This window comes from Suricata suricatta, chromosome 17 (assembly GCF_006229205.1).
Source record: "Suricata suricatta isolate VVHF042 chromosome 17, meerkat_22Aug2017_6uvM2_HiC, whole genome shotgun sequence".
Taxonomy (NCBI): domain Eukaryota; kingdom Metazoa; phylum Chordata; class Mammalia; order Carnivora; family Herpestidae; genus Suricata; species Suricata suricatta.
The window spans coordinates 19,327,298-19,347,949 of NC_043716.1; the positions used below are offsets into that span (position 1 = coordinate 19,327,298).

At 39.8% G+C, this 20,652-nt stretch overlaps 1 protein-coding gene across 1 annotated transcript in view; it reads right to left on the reverse strand.

The window, feature by feature from the left end:
* The window catches only part of MYO1D (myosin ID), a 265,312-nt gene that overhangs the window by 178,138 nt on the left and 66,522 nt on the right, over positions 1-20,652 (reverse strand). The window contains exon 17 of the mRNA XM_029926993.1: positions 15,092-15,299. Coding sequence (XP_029782853.1) covers positions 15,092-15,299 — 208 coding nt within the window. The remainder of the gene's footprint in view (positions 1-15,091; positions 15,300-20,652) is intronic.

The window sequence follows — 20,652 nt, forward strand, 5'->3', positions numbered from 1 at the left end:
ATTTGAGAAGAATGGCCCCACAGAGACCCAGGCACTATAGAAAGGAAATGTGTACAACAATGTTCACTGTAGCATGACTTGGAGTGATAAATTGAAAAACTGAGTCTCATTGGAAAAATAAATGACTTTTTTTTTTACATTTATTTATTTTTGAGAGACACAGAGAGACAGAGCATGAACAGGGGAGGGGCAGAGAGAGACAGAGACAGAGAATCTGAAGACAGGTTCCAGGCTCTGAGCTAGCTGTCAGCACAGAGCCTGACGCGGGGCTCAAACCCACGAACTGTGAGATCATGACCTGACCCGAAGCCGGACGCTTAACCAACTGAGCCACCCAGCCGCCCCTAAATGACTCTTTAATAATGAAATGGCATAAAGAAGTAAAAGTAAATAAACTACAGCTACAATTATGGAAACAGAAAATTTTAAGAAACATGCTGAGTACAAAAAAATCAGGTTGCAGAACTTTGTACAGCACAGTGTGGTGACGGTATCAAAACCACGACAAAAAAGTGTGCTCACAGCAGAGGCTGCCAGCCTCGAGGAGTGGTTATTAATGAGGAGCCATGACAGAATGGGAGCTTGTTGACCTGGTGCTTGGAGAGCACAAGTCCTGAGTTAGCTCTTTACATCTTGTTAGGTAAACAAGAGAAAAGGTTAGTAAATATTTATATACTTGTTATAAAATTCAGGCTAAATCTAAATTTAATTCTGTCATTGTAGGTTGCACTGCAGCCGTGTCTGACTGCATCCTAATTATCCATATGGCTGTTTTCTAAGGAGGGCAAAGAACTTCCCTGTAACATCAAAAGAGCTGTTTTAGTAAGTCCAAGGACTAGGCCTAGTCTACGCTGATTCTGGAAAACGACATCTGTTATTTTTGCAGAAAACTTTGTTCCCTGTGTTTGTCGTAGTTTACCTCACCCCTTAGTGACGATTAGCCCGCAGTGATATCAATGACCCAGGGCCAATGAACTCAACTTGTATAAATGGTTCATGAAATACAGATGAAGGTCTGTCCTCTTTATAAATGCATTTTCAAGTAAAATGTGCATCCAACAGAGTGCTTCTCAGACTTCTGGCACCTCTTCTTCCAGAAAGCCTTCTGTCCTCCCCTCCGGAGGGTCAGGGTCTCCCCTCTGAGCGCACATGGCAGTGATTATAAACCCAAGAGTGTCTCAATGACTCCACACTCCCTCCTCACTAGGCTGTCAGCTTCTTCTGGATGGAACACTGTTCATTTTTATGTCCCTATTCAGTAATGAATGAGCAAATCCATCTTATGACTTATATAAAGTGCATCCGAGCGCCCTTCTCCCACACAGCCACGGCTCACAGTGCTGGGAAGGATGCTTGCCGCCTGCTTCTTCTCACAGCATGCTGAACAGATGCACAGTCAATGGCCACCATTTGCTCAAAGGCACATTTTTTCTTTATTCCTTTCAACATTTAGGCAAGGTCAAGTGGCTTTTGTGGTCCATTTATATTCCCCATGAATGGAGCAATGAATGGACTGGCACGGGGCGGGGGGCGGGGAGCCACAATCTCCTCTCCTCCTTCCTGTAATGAAGCTTATATTTTGTCTACAGTCATCCTAACATACCCTTCCCAACCTACTTATGGCTCAAAAGTCACCTTCACCAAAACAAATAAAAACCTCTTCTCCTGGAGCCTATATTCTCAGTAAAAAAAGGTTGAGTCATTGATTACTTTTCATTACTGTATGTATACCTGTCAAAAGCTGATTCATACTTTCAACATAAATGTGCCCTTCCAATTGTAGTAGAAGTGTACCTTAGTTCACATACTTAATAGTAAATGACTTGGACATCACTTGATGTCTACCAGGGGCCTCTGATAAAGGAATTTTGCCAAATTACATTCTTCTTCCTCTTTGAGCATGAGGCCACAATCACCTTTGTGGCTGGATTTATAAACTTTTCCTCAACGGTGTGGCTCATTCCACTGCCGTGACAGAGGGCAGTGGGTACGAGTGTGAAGAAGGCTGGCCTACGGGACAAGTCCCAGTTCCGGCATTCAACACCTGCGTGACCTCTGGTGAGTCACTCAGGTACTCGGTGACTTTAGTTCTCCTTCCTCTTAAATGAAAATAATATTAGACACTCATTCACAGGATTCTGGTAAAGATCCAGTTAATACATGTAAAAGTGCCCAAAATATTGCCCATCGCTCAGTAAACATTAGCTACTGCATTAATAGATCTTTTTTCTTTTTCAAGGGCAAAAGTAATCAGTTTTATATGAGAGAGAATTGTTTTGCTTTTAGTCTCAGAAAGAAAATACTTGACTGGTTCCTCGAAGAAGTCAGCAAGCTTTGTTTGACAATGACGTGAAAGCTCCCATGGCTTCATGCCACTAGCTGACAAAGTTCCACAGTAAGTGATGCACTAGGGAGTAGGGGCAAATAAAAAATTAAATCAATAAAATCCACTTTTCAGATAATGATTCTATTCACATTTTTTCTTTTGGCGGGTTTACAAAATTATTATACTCCGGTCTGTGTCAACCTTTGAGACTATTTGTAATTAATAGCTATGATTGGGGAACTTGGGTGGCTCAGATGGTTAAGCATCTGACTCTTGATTTTGGGGCTTAGGTCATGATCTCATGGTTCGTGAGTTCGAGCCCTGTGTCAGGCTCTATGCTGACAGCACAGAGCCTGCTTGAGATTCTCTCTTTCCATCTCTCTGCCCCTCCCCCCTCACGTGTTTTTTCTCTCTCGAAATAAATAAATAGACATCAAAAAGGAGCTATGATAGTATTCCCAGTTTTAGAATTTACTATTTTCACTCTCTGCTTATGTTTTAATGAGCTACTTTTAATCCTTCCTGTGACTGGGGCTACAATATAACCCAACCATGAAAATGTAAAATGTAAATTTAGCAAGTAAGTACAAGAACATACAAATAGTATTATAGTTAATTAGGACAAAGCAACCAGAACAGTCCTTGGGATAAATGAGCTGCATTTAAAACATACCATTTTTAAGGATGAAATGATATGTCACTGAAAATCATAATTAATATGCTAAAGCCTGATGTATTTCATTCTTGAAGGTGCCTCGGTAGCAGGGCTCCTATCCCTAACAGTCTGTGGGAAGACATTTCTAAGTCAACTGGGAACAATAAACACAAGCTACATACTGGGTGATGTTAAGGAAGTATTATTAATTTTAAGTGGACTGATAGCGGCGTGCAAGCATCTGTATCTGCAGAGACTGTAAGAGTACGTAAGGGCAAAGTAGTCATACAGCTGGATCTCCTTTTAAATACACCACACCAAACCAAACAAACACATATAAAAACATAAGGTGACTACAGACAAAATAAAATAAAAACAGCAAGACACGATAACGGTTGAAGCCGGGAGAAGGCAACGGGGATTCTTCATGCTCTTCTTTCTACTTTTGTGAGGCTTTGCAACGGTTCATAATGAAAATGTCCACAAAGAGAGAATACACCTTCTTTCGAGTTATACTCAAAAAGTGTTATACTCAAAAAGTGGCTGTATACTAGGCCCCCCAAGTTCAATAAATTCCAGAAACTAGAGTCGGTACACTTAACATTCCATGATTATAATGCAAAAAAACTAAAAATTATTAACAAACTAGAAACAAAGCACGGATCAGCTGGAAATGATTTTTAAATATGTATTGATTTGGGGAGAGAGAGTGTGAGAGTGAGCAAGGGAGGGGCAGTGGGGGAGACAGAGAATCCCAAGCAGGCTCCAAGCTCAGCACCCCATCGTGGGCTTGATCTCGTGACTGTGAGATCATGACCTGAGCCGAAATTAAGAGTAGGACACTTAACTGACTAAGCCACCCATGTGCCCCTGGAAATGATTTAAAAAATATTCTTAACTAGCCAACAGATACACGAAAAGATGCTCAACATCACAACCATCAGGGAAGTACAAATCAAAACCACAATGAGAATGGTCAGAATAAAAACACAAGAAATAACCAGTGTTGATGAGGATGTGGAGAAAAATGAACACTTGTGCACTGTTGGTAGGAAGGCAAACTGGCACAGCAACTACAGATAACAGTATGGAGTTTCCTTAAAAAAATTAAAAATAAAAATACCATATATGATCCAATAATTCCACTACTGGGTATTTACCCAAAGGAAATGAAAACACATTCAAAGAGATGTGTGCACCCTTATGTTTATAGCAGCATTATTTACATTAGTTAAGATATGGAAGCAACCCAAATGTCCATCGATGGATGGATGGATGGATAAAGAAGATGTGGTATATGTATACAATGGAATATTATTTAGCCATAAAAAGGATAAGATCTTGCTGTTTGTGACAACATGCATGGACCCAGAGGGTGTTATGTTAAATGAAGTCAGAGAGAGAAAGACAAATATCGTATGATTTTACTTATATGTGGAATCTAAAAAACAAAACACACAAAGAAGTGAAACAGACCCATAAATCTGATGGCTGCCAGAGGGGAGGAGGAGTGGGGGGTTGGGCAGAATGGAGGGAAGAGAATGGGAGGTACAGGCTTCCAATTCTGGAATGAGTAAGTTACAGGAATAAAAGGTACAGCACAGGCATGTAGTCAGTAGTACTGTAATAGCGTTGTGTGGTGAGAGATGGTGGCCACACTTGCGGTGAGCACAGCATAGTGTATAGACTTGTGGAATCACTGTCTTGTGCACCGGAACCTACTGTAGCATGCTGTGTCAGTTATCTCAGCTAAAAAAATAAAATAAAATAAATACTTTCAAATAGAAAGAAGTTTTTTGGACAACATTTTGGGAAAGAGGGAAATCTAAACATAAAAATAAATGATAACCTGTCAGGTCCAACAGACACAGCAAAAGTAGTTCTGGAAACGAGTTCCACATCCATTACTAGTAAATGTGAAAGAAAAAAATGCATGAAGCACCCAAACAAGTTGGAGAAAAGATAAATCGCCTGCTTATTTCTGCTCTTTCATTCCAAAAAGAAGGCATTGCAGAAGGAAGATAAAAGGCATAATTAATAAATTAGAGATGAGAAAATGGTGGAATGAATAAATGAGAACGCAGGTTCACTGAGGGGAAAAACCCAGAGAAACGCATCAGTAACTAAAGTCGGTCAAGGAAAAAGACAGTGAGCACAAATCAAATACAGAGAATAAGAAATGAGAAGAGGGAATGACTAAAGACACAGAGGAAATGAAAGAAACCTAAGAGGCTACTTTGTTCAATTCTATTCAATTAAATTTGAGAACCTATATGATTTTCTAGGAAAATATAAATTACTCAAACTAATTCTACAGAAGATACAAAACAAAAACACACCAAATGATTATGAAGAACTAGAGAAAGTTCTTGAAGAGTTATGATCCAAAAAATGCCCCCTCTTAGATGTCTTCATAGGAAATTCAACCTGAGCGGATCACCTCCAATGCTACTAGATTGTTCCAAAATATGGAAAAAGAAGGTTACCTTGCTGAGGCAAACACAATATTGACACGGAGTTGGTGAGTATAATACTCAGAACTGAGAGCTCAAAAGAGAAAAAAAATTACACAAGTATCTTGATCCTAGTGAAGAAGTGATTCCATTTACTTCAACATCTATTCTTTTTTTTTAAACACCTATTCTTGATTTTGAAAGTACTCTTCTTAACACAACAGAAATAGATGGGAACCTCCTTCACATGCTCAAATGTATCTTCCTCAATCAGTGGCATGCATAATAGAAACTCACTAGAAGGGGCGCCTGGGTGGTTCAGTCGGTTAAACATCTGACTTCGGCTCAGGTCAAGATCTCATGGTTTGTGAGTTTGAGCCCTGGATAGGGCTCTCTGTTGTCAGATCAGAGCCTGGAGCCTGCTTCAGATTCTGTCTCTGTCTCTGTGTGCACCACCCCTACTTGCTCTCTCTCTCTCTCTCAAATATAAATAAACATTTTTTAAGTCATTTTTAATGTTTATTTTTGAGAGAGAGAGAGAGTGTGTGTGAGCAGGGCAGGGGCAGAGAGAGAAGGAGACACAGAATCTGAAGCAGGCTGTAGGCTCTGAGCTATCAGCACAGAGCCTGATGTGGGGCTTGAACTTAAGAATCCTGAGTGGGATACTTAACCAACTGAGGCGTGCAGGTGCCCCTATAAATAAACATTTAAAAAATAAAATAAAATAAAAAAACTTGATAGAAGCATTCCCAGTAAATTCAAGAAAACTTCAAGGACATCCATTATCACCATTCCAGGAACTTTCACAAGGCAGGCTTTGCAGCAGTGCGGTCCCCTCTCCATACATGACTGCTAGTTTGAGGTCAGTGGCCCAGAGATACAGCCAGTCCTCGTACAAGAGCAAGAAGAAACTTTCCCATGATCCATCTCAAAAGGACTTTGGGTCTAACATGCTTCTGTCTGTCCTTTATCAAATTGTTTATTTATTAAAAAATTTTTTTTAAATGTTTATTCACTTTTGAGAGACAGAGAGAACGGAACACAGGTGGGGGAAGGGAAGAGAGAGAGGGAGACAGAATCCAAAGCCGGCTCCAGGCTCTGAGCTAGGAGCACAGAGTCCAAGGCAGAGCTTGAACCCACTGATTGTGAGATCATGACCTGAGCCGAAGTCAAGACACTCAACCGACTGAGCCACCCAGGTGCTCCAGATACAGTGTGTTTAAATACTGCTGACTTACTGATAAAAACAGGTAGGCTTATTTTTATATAATATTCTCATAATATCATTTTGCTGGGAGAATCCCAAATATTTATATTTTTAAATTTTTACAGAAGATCACTATCCTATAATTCCATCCTGAAATCCACATAAAACTGGAAACAACAATCACATGTGAGGTTAGCCCACATTTTGAGTATTTTACCTCACTGGCTTGAGGTCTTTTCCTCCTTCCTCACTTTATCATCACCTCTTTTTCACACTCACATAGTTTCCACCCTTTCTTCTCCACTTATTCCTTTGTTCCCATGCCCTGCTTATGAGACAGTGCCAATTTTTCTAAGACCTAATAATTAAACCACTACCATCTTCTAATCAGGAAGCTACTAGACAAGCAAAAATAAAATTCTGGGAGCCTACGAACCTTAGGAGGCCAATGGGTCTGAATCCTTAGAGTGTGAGGCTTCTATTATTTCCTATATAAACATATCTATAGTTTCACATAACTGTAACAGAAGATTGCCAACTGACTTTAGATTCAAACTTGACTGTGTACCCGGCAGTTCCTAGTTCCAAGTGTGCTACAAGGTTTGAGCCACATTTAGGAAAGAATAAAAACTGGAAGCTCATGGCATGTAGCGTGAAGCGGGTCAGGAGCTGACAGCTGTGGAATTCATGAGCTTTAACCCCAGGGTACCCACAAACTCCCTGGAGGAAAATGATCAAAGCCTTAAGATATTACTCTAAGAAAGAATGCCTATGTTTAGTAGCCTTCACTATGTGATATGGGGGCCTTGAGCTCTTAGCTACATCACGGCACACTGGAAAGGATAATTCCACTCTTAGAGCTAGGATCAAAGCTGTGAGAGCTGAACTGGTCTCAGTGACCATGAAGATCGCGGTCTACAATCAATTATAGATGCCCTTTAACAAAGGGCTCATTGCCTCAAATGAAGACACAGTTCACAAAGGCACTGTCTTATAGATGGGCCGAGAAAGCCACTCTTCAAATCCATCACCCGACTCCAAATTTGTTAATGGCCGCACAAAAGATAAACTTCTCTAATCCTTTTCCATCTCCCTTTGAGAATTCATCTTTCATATCACCTTGTACGATAATTTTGATCTTGCCCTATGGTTCCCTAAAATGAGAACATAAATTTAAAACTATACATGCTATACATACTAAACCAGAAGGGAGAGTTTCTTGAGGGAAGCCATACCCTACTTCTCTTCTAAAAAAAAAAAAAAGAGAGAGCAACGTAACTTAAACTAAATGGGTATAGAATATTAGAGAATCATGACTCTTGGTAATGCATTTAGTATGAAATTTTCATTAAAAATTGTATTAGGGGGGCGCCTGGGTGGCTCAGTTGGTTAAGCCTCCGACTTCGGCTCAGGTCAGATCTCACGTTTGTGGGTTCAAGCCCCGTGTCAGGCTCTGTGCTGACGGCTAGCTCCGAGCCTGGAGCCTGCTTCCGGTTCTGTGTCTCCTTCTCTCTCTGCCCCTCCCCCCCTCATGCTCTGTTTCTCTCTGTATCAAAAATAAATAAAACATTTAAAAAAATTGTATTAGGAACCACAGTCTTCTCTCAGGATTTCCCCAACTGTGTAACAAATAAGCATCTTATTTTCTGAGAATTAATGAATACAACACATAGAAGAGAAATAATAAGAAAGCCCAAGCCAGGAAAGTCCAAGCTGAAGAAGGAAAAAAGCTGAAAGAACAAAATCAGCCGTGACGGACTGGCCTCACAACATACGTACTCATTGTAACGTCAGCTCAACTCAGCCCCGAGTGCGCGCTGCAGAGCTGACTACTGATCTCTCGGCACCTTCTTGCTTAAAGCTGTAATTCTGAAAACTTTAAATAGCCTCTTCAGCGCTGCCTAGAAACACCATCTCATTTGGTCTCTCATTCAAATACGATGTAAGAAGCACACACACACTCAAATGTAGAGTGTATGTGGGTAAGTGAAGCAATTGTGTACTGTGAAAGGAACAGAAGTATGAAAAAAACCGCACTGGCTCTCCTGATTCGTCTCTTCCGGTGATGCAGAGATGTGTGCACAACTGGGCCTTTGCCTGCAAAGCTTTTTTCAGGTTTAGGTCATTTAGAAAGGGTGTTCGTAAGAAAAATATCCAGGGCTTCAGTGAGCCAAGCTCTTTCATGCATTAGTTGTTGGGAGCATAAATTGGTCCAGTCTTTCTGGAAGCCATCTGACAATGGGAAAAGAAAACCTTAAAAGTGCATATCTTTTAGGGGCACCTGGGTGGTTCAGTCGGTTAAGCCTCCGACTTCAGCTCAGGTCACAATCTCACAGTTCGTGGGTTCGAGCCCCCTGTCAGGCTCTGTGCTGACAGCTCAGGGCTTAGAGCCTGCTTCCAATTCTGTGTCTCCCTCTCTCTCTGCCCCTCCCCAGCTTGCACTCTGTCTCTCTCAAAAATAAACATTAAAAAATTTTTTAAAATGTGCATATCTTTTAAAGCAAAGATTTCATGCCTGAGAATTTATTCTGAGAAAATAATCAAGGATCATTACTAGTACTTACTGGAAGTAGTAACAGCAGTATGAGTAGTAATAACAATAGTTAACATGTGTTAAATTGAAGTGGGACCTAGAGAACTGGAAAAACCTAAACATCTAGTGATAACACATTGATTGAGGAAGCTCTAGTAAATCATATTAAGGACTAAGTCAGCTCTTACAAACACGACAATAGGAATTTACACACATAAAGACAGAACAAAAAAGTATGACACAATAATATGGCACGATTTAATTTATATTTAATATAAAATTATATTTTAAATTATTTCTACGTTTTTGATTTTCCTACATGAACCTGAACTGCTACTACTTATGTACTATAAAACCAATAAAAGCTTTTAACTCTAGGTGGTTCTTTTTTTTTTTTTAATGGTCATTTCTTAAAACAAAGAAATCAAAACCCAAGATATCTGTTAGCAATTTCACAAATCTCGTAAAATGTCAAGCATATGACTAAGTATTTGAAGGAAAACAAGATGCACTAAACAGATCCTCTGTAGTCCTTGATACTGAATACTCAGTGGTCTAGACGGTGATGGTGTAGAACTACACATTTTTTAAGAATCAGAAGGCAATGCAATTTGTATCTCTTCTACAGTCTCTGTGATTATGCAGTTCATTCCTTCAAGAACAGCAATTTTGGGAGCACCTCGTTGGTTTAGTTAGAGGAGCGTGAGACCCTTGGGGTTGTGAGTTCAAGCCTCATGTTGGGTATAGAGATTAGCTAATAAATACAATTTTTTTTTTTTTAAAAGACCAGGGGCGCCTGGGTGACTCAGTTGGTTAAGCGTCTGACTTTGGCTCAGGTCATGATCTCATGGTTCATGGCTTTGAGCCCCGCGTTGGGCTCTGTGCTGACAGCTAGCTCAGAGCCTGGAGCCTGTCTTCAGATTCTGTGTCTCCCTCTTTCTCTGACCCTCCCTTCCTCACGCTGTCTCTCTCTCTCTCTCAAAAAAATAAATAAAACATTAAAAAAAAATTTAAAAATACCAATTTTAGAGGTCTTGGTTTTGGTCAACATCATTGACTTTGTCTCTTCCAACTTGCCATCACATCTCTATTAAGATACAGAAACGGTATGACAATACACTGAAAGCCAGTTCTCTGATGTTAAAACCTGTAACACAGTATGATATTGCCATAGGGATTGTCAATGGAATAAAACAGTGAGTCCTGAAAACAGACTCAAGTATATGTGGGAATTTACTATTAGACAAAAGCAGAATTTCAATAAAGAGGAAAAAGAGGAATTTTTAAATAAACTGAATTAGAACAGCTGGTTTTAAATTTGTAACAAAACAGAGTTGGACCCTTATATAACACCATGCATAAAAATTAAATCCCAGAACCATAAATTTTTTTGAAGAAACTCAAAGATAGAAAGGAAAAAAAAAAAACAGGTAAGACCTACTAGGTGAAAAATTTCACATCAAAGAGTACACCATAAATGGAATCAATGACAAATGATAGCCTAGAAAAAATAATTGCAATACATAAAGATAATTCCTCCCACAAATTCATGAGGAAAAGACAAACAACTCAATAGAAAAATGGGCCAAGGATATGAATAAGCAAGCAACAGAAGAGGAGCAATCCCAAAGACCAACAAATACCCTTTCGTGAGGAGTCACGAGAATACAAAATTAGAGTAGAAATGAGATATCATTTCTTACTGTTAAGAATGGAAAAAATTCAAAAGCCTGGTAAAAGTCACTGTGGTTAAAAATAAATTAGGGGGGGCACCTGGGTGGCTCAGCTGGTTGAGTGTCTGACTTCGGCTCCGGTCATGATCTTGACATCCTGCTCTGCTGCTGACAGCTCAGCTCGGAGCTTGGGGCCGGGGGCCTGCTTCAGATTCTCTCTGTCCCTCCCCTGCTTATGCACATTCTCTCTCAAAAATAAATAAACTTAAAAAAAAGTAGGGAAAAGAAGTTCACTTACACTGTGGGCTACACAATGTGAACTGTTAATATGGATGATGATTACAAATACACATATCCTTGAACCAACAATCTTGCTCACGGGAATCCAGTGCACAGAATGAAGGCATTAGCACTGAAGTCCTGGCACATAGCAGGAAGTATTCCTATATGTATAAGGAAGTCTATTAAAGTTATAGAAGATGTGGGGATGTCCAGAAAAAAGGCCTGAGCCTGCATCTTTAGAAAGACCTGCTTCCAAGGTTGGCCCCTGGCTAGTGTCTGGGAACTTGGCTGGAAAACGATTTCATGTGCTGATATAAAACTTTCCCTACATGGCTAAGAGTGGCTCAATGTGGTTACACTATGTGCAAAGAATGAGGTTAACGCTGAAAACCTATTTTCTTCTGGGTGTCTGGGATTTGGCACATGTTAGACAGAGGGTGCCTAAGAGTCTCCAGTGAGCTTCCCTGGGAGACAACACTTCCCACACGCTGTCACACTTCATCTCTGGAGGAATGTCCTGTGCAGCTCCATAGGGAAAGAACTCTTGGAAGCTTGCTCCTACTTTCCTCTGGATTTTGCCCCATTGCCTCACGAGCACAACTATATGCTGGCCATGTGAGTCCTTTTTGTGAATCACCAAAACTGGAAGTGGTCTTGGTGACCCTTTGACATTAGTGAGATGTGACAGGCAGAGACGGCAAATGTGGGAAAAGAGAGTAACAAAGTGTTATATAAAAAAAGAGAAAGGTGCTCATAAAAAAAAAAACACAACCCACCACAGGAACCATGATCTCATTCATATTATAGTATATGTGCTGTATATGTGCGCAGAGCAATATTAGCAAGGATGGCCGACGGTGCTAATGGTTTGTTACCTCTGGATGGGAGGTTTAGGTTATTTCCCATGATTTCTCTTATACTTTACTATATGCTTTGAATTTGTTTTTGCAATAAGTACACTTTAATTATATAAGCAGAACAAAAGATAAAGATAAATGGAAATAAAAGTCAATTGTTAGAGATTCTGGTTTAAAATAGCATTTCCTGATGCTGCCTCTCCTAACTTCCTGTTCCATTCCTGTTAGGTTACAGAAAAAATACAAACACATATCCCATGAAAAGTTAGACGGCTAATGACCTATTCCCAGAAGCTGAAAGAAATTTCCAATAATTTTATGGCCTGTGGAGCTGGTTTAAAGAACATGATCAGTAGATCACCTCTATCCCAACCTAGAATGGCTGCCTGAGGATTCAGAGGAAGATCCTTAGTTCCTGCTTCACTGCTTTATGATTAAGGAATACAAGATCTGTATCACAGAGAAGACTGGACAGCTTTTCCTCCATGACATGGGTGATGGCTTTTCAAGTAGTCATCCTTTCTCTTTTAGAATCTCCCTTTTCTAAGGAGAAATTGTAATTTCTCATCAGAAAGATAGCAGAGGTGCTGAAGAGAGGGCAGAGAAAGGGAGAGCCATAGTAGGCGAGCAGATGGACTGTACAGGGCCTGGGGATGCCATCTTTGATCGGCAGAGCTGCAGCAGACGAAAGCCTGCAGGACACCATCAGCTGTGGAGGCGAACAGCCTGCCACTGGAGATTTGGGAACAGGACTCTACCAGCCATCAGGTAGACAGAAGTGAGTTCAGGGTAGGGCAACTAAATAATGTACTACCCATCCTGTGACACTTTTGAGAGCGAAGCTAACAGTTATGAGAGACAACAGGTGTGAACCAGGACTGTCCCAAACTAATGGAGAGGGATGGGCACTGTCCTTCAGGGCCAAACCCTGAGCCTGAGTCAACCTCTTAAATAGGCATAAAGGAGAAAAACCAACAAAAAACATCACTGGTAAGTACTGAAGATCAAAAGAAAGAATTTAAATATACAAAAGAACAGATGTAGGAAAATAATTTACCATGGCAGACAGAAAACAGATACCCAACTGCATAAAACAGACCTGATTAAAAGCAATACAAAAACAAAAGAAAAAAACAGTTAATAGAAGGAAACTGTTTCAGGATAAAATAGAATTTAGTATTCTACTTCAAAAGATTTTCTGAGGCAAAATACATGAAAGAGACCTAAACTTAGAAACATGTTGGCAATTGGGAAGGAAGAGATAACCTTCATAACTTGCACATGATATAATCATTTCTCCAGAAAAACTAATAGAATCAACAAAGGTTTCATTCTGGATACAGATAAACCAACAGAAGCCCATACTATGTCCCTGTACCAACACTGGCATGTAAAAAATTCACAGCAGTAACAAAAACAGAAAAGTATCTAGGAGTTAACCATGAATTCCTAAGGTCTCTCTCTAAATCTAAAGGTCAAAGAAATGATTCAAATAAGCCCATTCTGTACTCTTAAGATGATTTAATTCTATAAAAATGTTAATTCTTTCAAATCAATCTCTAAATTCAGTGCAATCCTAATAAAAACTGTTGAATTTAAGGACTCCAATAAACACATTTTAACATTTATATTGCTAAATAAAGGTCTATGTATAGGTTAATCCACCTTCATAAAGAAGAGTAGAGAAGATGACTTATCTACTATATACTAAGACATACTGCAATAAAAACCATGCGGCATCAATGTAAAAATGGGAAACTGTATAAATAGAACATTCAGCGATGGAATATATACATGCAATAGCAGATGTTAAGAGTGGCACCACAAATCATTGGGAAAAGGACACGCTGTTTAGTAGATGGTACTGAGAAAACGGATCATACCAAAGAAATGAAACTGAATTCCTACATAAAACCAAATATATAGACAGGTTCTAAATGGACTCAAGATCTGAATGTGGAAGATCAAAGTATACAGTTTGGTGGAGGAAACAGAGGCTGGTCTCTTTGTGACCTGGAGACATGGAGAGCCCTCTCTGATTATGTCAAAATTAAGGATTCTCCTCAACAAAGCATATGACAACGTTCATGAGAATGCCTACGGAATAGAATGTATTTTAAATGTCTAATGTGAAAAAGTGATTAATGTCCAAAATATTCAAGGAATTCCTGCCAATCAACAAGAAAATAATACCAGCTCCAACAGAAAAACAAAGGATATGAACTGGCAGTTTATTAGGAAGACCCCCAAAGCAAATAAGCATTTAATGAGATGCTCGGGTTTAATGGTAAGAGAAATACAAAGTAAAACAACAGATGTTATACCTGTCAGTCTTGCAAAACTGAGGTGGCTGGATGCCACGAGTCAGGATGTGGGCACATGGTCACTCCCACAGTGAGCTGGTGGCGGTGCAAATTGTCAGACCTTTGGGGCAGGGGGCTGCTGGGCACCACTTATACCAATCAGGTCTATGTCTACCCTATGACCCAGCAGCTTTTCTTCTGGTGCGTATCCCACAGGAAATTCTCACAGAGGCACAAGGTTTTAAAAAATACTCATATATAATTTTTTTATATTAAAATGGTCCATATGGAAGGCATGGAGATAGGTAGGACATAAAAAAGAAAATGATGAGTGAGTGAATGAAGTGAGAGGGGGGCCCTGCACTGAATTATGACAGACACTACAATTTACTGAGCTTCAAGTCAGGACCCCACTCTTCAGTCAAGTGCTGATGGTGGGTAATGAAGAGGAGGGGGTTTCAAACACGTCGACAAAACTTCTGAATTAGGAGATAAAAGACAAGTCCTTTACCCAGTTAAGTTGAGGGGAAAAAACTCCATAAATAACAAGAGACAGAAATTTGGCTGCTTCAGACATCTCTCCAACTTTAAATACCAGAAGATAAAATGTCTTGAGTTTTGAGGATAGAATAATTTTGGGCTCAGGCAGCCAAATAAATTTTCCAAGTGTGAAGACAACAGAAAACACTGTAAGATATGCATTGATACAAAGAATATACCATCATGAACATTTCTCAAAACATTTAATAAGTTAAGAACATAAAAGCAAGACCTGATCCTTATATATAAAATATAAAATTACCTTTTGTAGAAAGAGGACAATCCTTACAAGCATCTGCGAACGGAGTTCTTCCAAGGTAAACAGTGTTCGGGGTGTTCGAATGAAAATTTTGGTTTTCCCATAAGCCACATCATCCTGGAAACCACAATGTTCAACCAGCTTCTTGACAGCCTCTTTGTCTGAAGGGAGGTCATGGTTGGGCCAGGTGAATTCAGAGATCATCTTGTATCTGTGTGAAAAATGAACAGGAGAATGTTAAGGGAGGAAAAACCTTATGGTCTCAACAGATACAGGAAAACTATCCAAAATATTCAATAAATTCAAGACACTTCATAGAAAAACTTAGTAATGAATTCTATTCATTAATCTGATAAGAGATGTAAAGAAAGACTTTAACAAGATACAATACTCCTTCATGATAACAACCCTTACTAAACTAGAGATAGAAGAGTACTTCCTTAATCGAATACAGGCTCATTTAACAAGAACTTACAGCAAATATCATTCATAAATGGGTTACTTTTGCATATTCTCTTTATAAACAGAAACATGGTTGAGGATACCTCAATCACGGCATTAGTGAGACCTATAAGCAAACTAGCATATGTTTGGGAAAGGAACAAAACGAACATTATGACTTGCTTCAGAGGAAATCTGCAGATAAGAACTATTACCACTAAAAGAAAACCAAGCAGAAGTTCAATACACAAAAACCAATGGTGTTTCTAGGTGCAAGCAGCCATGTTGGCCCCTCATAAGATGGCTCCCTATACACTAGCTTCTCAGGAGTGAAAATGAGCGAGAGTCATAGCCTCCTTTCAAAAGTGACATTCTAGGGGTGGTGGTTCAATTGGTTAAATATTCAGCTCTTCATTTTGGGTCAGGTCATGATCGCATGCTTTGTGAGATCGAGCCCCACGCTGTCATTGCGAAGCCTGCCTGGGATTCTCCCTCTTCCTCTCTCCCTGCCCCTCCCTTGCTCTCTGTCTTTCTCCTTCAAAATAAATAAACTTTGAAAAAAGTGACAGTCTATTACTTTGCCAAGGGGAGGCGATTACTAAGGGCATGAGTACAGAGAGGTGGGGGTCTCTGGGGCTGTCTCAGGAGGCTGCCTACCACAGCACGGTTTCCCCCCAGTGCCAAGTTGTTTACTACATGTAGCCGAATTTAGTAATTTTTTTCATATATTACATCTGAATTTTAGTACATAGCAAGAAAGGCTCTCTTCCTACTCAGGTGACAGAATAATTCACTTATGTGTTCTTCTAGTAGTTAGATGTTTTCATTGTTTACATTTAAATCTTTCCTCCATTTGGGGTTTATTTTGGTATCCGGTGTGAGAAACAGATCCAACTTTAATCTTTTGTCAAGTGGCCATCCAGTTGTTACAACACTATTTACTAAAAAGTCCATCTTTTCCCCTGTGATTTAATATGCCATTTTAATCATATACTAAATTGTTGTATGCACTTCAGTTTATTTCTGGTTATTATTATTATTATTTTAAATGTTTTTTATTTATTTTTTTGAGATAGAGACAGAGCATGAGCAGGGAGGGGCAGAGAGAGAGGGAGACATAGAATCGGAAGCAGGCTCCAGGCTCTGAGCTACCTCTCAGCACAGAGCCCGATGCGGGGCTCAAACCCACGAATGTGAGATCATGACCTGAGTCGAAGTCGGATGCCCAACCAACCGAGCCACCCAGGATCCCCTGGTTATTATTATTATAATGGACAATCCGGTCTGTTCCACTGCCTTGTTCATCTGTTCATCAGTCCTGTGTCGTGGTTTTCTGTTTGTTGTTTTTTTTTTTGAGAGAAGGAGGGGGGACAGTGCAAGTGGGGAAGGGGCAGAGAGAGGGAGGGAGAGAATCCCAAGCAGGCTCTGCACTGGTAGGTGCAGAGCCTGAGGCTGGGCCCAAACTCATGAACCACAAAATCATGGCCTGAGCTGAAACTGAAAGTTGGAAATTCAACCGACTGAGACCCAGGCACCTCAGTCTCACGTGGCTTTAATCACAGATGTCTTAAAGTACATTTTAATATCTGATGGTCTCTCCTCATCCTTTTCTTTTTAAAAGGTCTTTCTAGCTACTTCTGCATGTTTATTTTTCTATATGAACTTTTCAATCAATTTGCATAGTTCCAGGGGAAAATAATCACAAAACAAAGAAATCCTTGCTGGCATTTTTATAGGTTCCCACATTAAATTAATTAAATTTATCTATGATGTTGAACTGTCCCATCTAAGAACAAGGGATATCTTTCCATTCATTCTACTTTTGTGCCTCTTAGGGGTCTTTAAATGGCCTCCTCAGGGCTTCGCACACTTCCTGTTGAGATAATACATATGTAGGTGGCTTCTAATCCCTTCTTGACGTATCTCTCTTTTCTTAGCTTCCATGACAACATGCTCTCCTTGGTTTTCTTCTGTCTCTCTGGAAATTCCTTCTCAGTCTCATTTTCTGGCTGCTGCTCCTCCATTACTGGACCTCGCAATGTTGGAGCACCTCAGGGCTTCTACCTACCCCCCCGCCCCCGCCATCACCTCATCTGTTCCATCCCCTGCGTTTATGTTGTGTGTGTGTGTGTGTGTGTGTGTGTGTGAGAGAGACAGAGAGACAGAAAGAGAGAGCAAGCATGAAAGAGCTTGTGGGCGGGGGGGGGGGGGAGAGGGAGAGAGGGAGGGAGGGAAGGAGGAAGAGAGCGAGCGAGAATGAATCCCAAGAAGGCTCCGCACTGTCAGCACAGAGCCTGACTCAGGGCTCAAACTCCTGAACCATGAAATTATGACTTGAGCTGAGCTGAAATCAAGAGTCAGATGCTTAACCAACTGAGCCACCCAGATGCCCTTCTATCCACCTTATTTTTCAATTCATGAATTTTTTTGGTCCATAGCCCAGTTCTCAATTCTGAGCTTCAGATGCATGTATCTAATGCCCACATAAATCTTAAGGGTGCTTTATATTTCTCTTTCACTCCTTCCCACCTCAATGCCCTCAGTTACTAAAGCCAAAATCCTGTGAATTGTAATTTGATCCCTTCTCTTCTCTATCAGTCCTTCTAATTCATCATCAAATTCTATTTGGTCTACCTCTAAAATATATTTAAAATTCAACTATTCTCATCTTTACGGCCATAATCCTAATTCAAGCCACCATCAAGTTTACTACTATCGATTCCTGAATTGTTTTCCATTTCCTCCCCAGTCCAACCTGCATGCCCAGCTGCCTCAGTAGTTTTCTAAAAAAGCTTTATGTCATTTTTATCTGTTACTGCTCTCCTCCTTTAGCACCATACACCAATCCCACAGGCCTTCTTTAGGGTCTCACAATGTGGTTGCCTCTTTCTGGCTTCAAAGTCTTTGCATATGCCGTTCCCACTGCCTGGAATGCTTATTAATCCACTCCTGGAAAGGCTGGCTCCTTCTAATCCTTCCGTCTTTTCATGATCTTCTTTCATCAACCACCAGCCCCGACTATTCTTCTCTATACATGTAAAAGCCTAGTCACTTGCCCAATAGGGAGATACACAGAAACCAAATGCAAGCGTTCAATTATGAACACAGAGGTAATACCACATGAAAAAGGGAAACAAAATCAGAATCATCCCAAATTCGTTATAAAACTAGGATAAGAGTCAATATCTGGGCTCTAATGCAGGGAGGAATGAGGTGTTTGGAGTTTTAGGCACACCGTGGAAACAGTCTCTACCACCACACTCGGCTACGGTGTTCTTCCTTCCTTCTGGGTTGAAAAAATGTCAGGTCCCCAGTTCTCCAGCAAACCGGCATCCTGAATTTGTGGATTAAAAAGCTGAACTCCTCTGTTTCCTGCCAACTAGTATTATCTCCATCAAAGACTTTAGCAGCTTTTAGGGTTATCAGAACATTTAAAATCCTTCCTTCTGTTTTTTCAAAAAAAGAAATGAAAATAAGGAAAAGTGACAGGTAAAAATTTAGGTTCAAATCTAGCTTCAAAAAGTCTGCAGAATCTAAAAGCAAAAATTTACACTGGAAATACTATCTTTTTCTCCCGACATCATTAGTCCAATGACCTACACCCGTCCATCCCACCCCGTGTCCCACATTAATTAGTTCAGTCAGGATGACAAAACAGAATGGCAATTTCTCAACTTGAACAAATTCTTTTTATGTAAAGTGGGAGATAAACAGTCTGCAAAGTAGGAATGGGCTCCTTCCCCCCAGATGCGTACCCCACTGTCTCACACAGCACTCTTCCTAGATGATTGGAGAGAGAACATACATAATTTTCAATTAAGTAGACTTATCTTTTCACAATTCTGTCTTTTAAAAAGTAAGTTTAACACATTTATTATGATTATTAGTATGTTTCAAATTTCTCAACTTCTTTTATATTTTCTATTAGGGGTGCTTTCTGTTTGCTTTTTACCGTTTTCTCTTGGATAGACTAAGTTTTCTTCATTTTACTTTATTTTCTCCTTTGGTTTGAGAGCCATCCATTCAACTGGGAGGCAATGCACTGTTAAAGATGGTAGGCTCAAGGGTCGACTGCCCGAGTTCAAATATGGCTCTGCCACACTTGGCTCTGTGACCTGGGGCAGGTTACTTAACCTTCCTGTGCCTCAGTTTCCTCATCTGCATAAAGTGGGGGATACCATCTTCTCCTTATCTGGTTGTCACATGTGAACTACATGCAGAGCACTCAAAACAGTGCCTCCTTCTCCTTCTCTCCCCCTCCCCTACTCACATGCACGGGGGTGCTCCCGCACTCTCTCTCTCAAAATAAATAACTTTTGAAGAAAAAAAAAGAAAAGAAAGCAGTGCCTCGTATATACAGTGAGCATTTCATGATGTTAGCCACTATTATCTTTGTCTTAATATTTTTAATATCTAAAGCATATATTTACATGAAAATGTATTTATTTTTTCCTGTCTAGCTAATTATCATCTATATCATCTATAGCCTTCCCATAAACACACAAAAGTCTTTACTTCTCTATACTTCTCATCCCAATTTTAGCTTTTTAATTTTTGTTCCAGATTTTTGGCCCAAATTATTACCAAATGTATTATTACAATTTCCCTACTTACAATTGGTACATGTTAGATGTAACAAAAAGTTTTACTGGTTATTTGTTCAATGTTACCTTTTACATTACATTTTTCTCTTCTGCATTTATTTTTCCTTTTGCTCTAGAAGACTTTTTGGAGAGGATCTATGAATAGGAAACTCTTTGAACCTATATATGCCAGAAAATACTTCCATTGTACTCACACTCTTAACAGAGAATTTGGCTCAGAATAAAATTCTAAGCAGAAAGTTCATTTCTCCTCACTGTGAAGATATTTGCTGCTTTGTCTATCTGCATCAAATTTTGCTAATGAGAAGTCTGATGTCTGTATGATTCTCATTCCTTTTGTCTTTTTCCTCAGGAGCTCTAAGTATTTCTCCTTATCTCTTAACATTCTAAAAGTGAACATAATATACTTAAATTTCATTTTTTAAAAAAAATCCACATGGTATACACTGAAGGTATTTTCTTTCCATCTGAAGATTTCTTTTTGTGGGTCAGGAAAATTCCTGGCCACCGTTTGTTCAA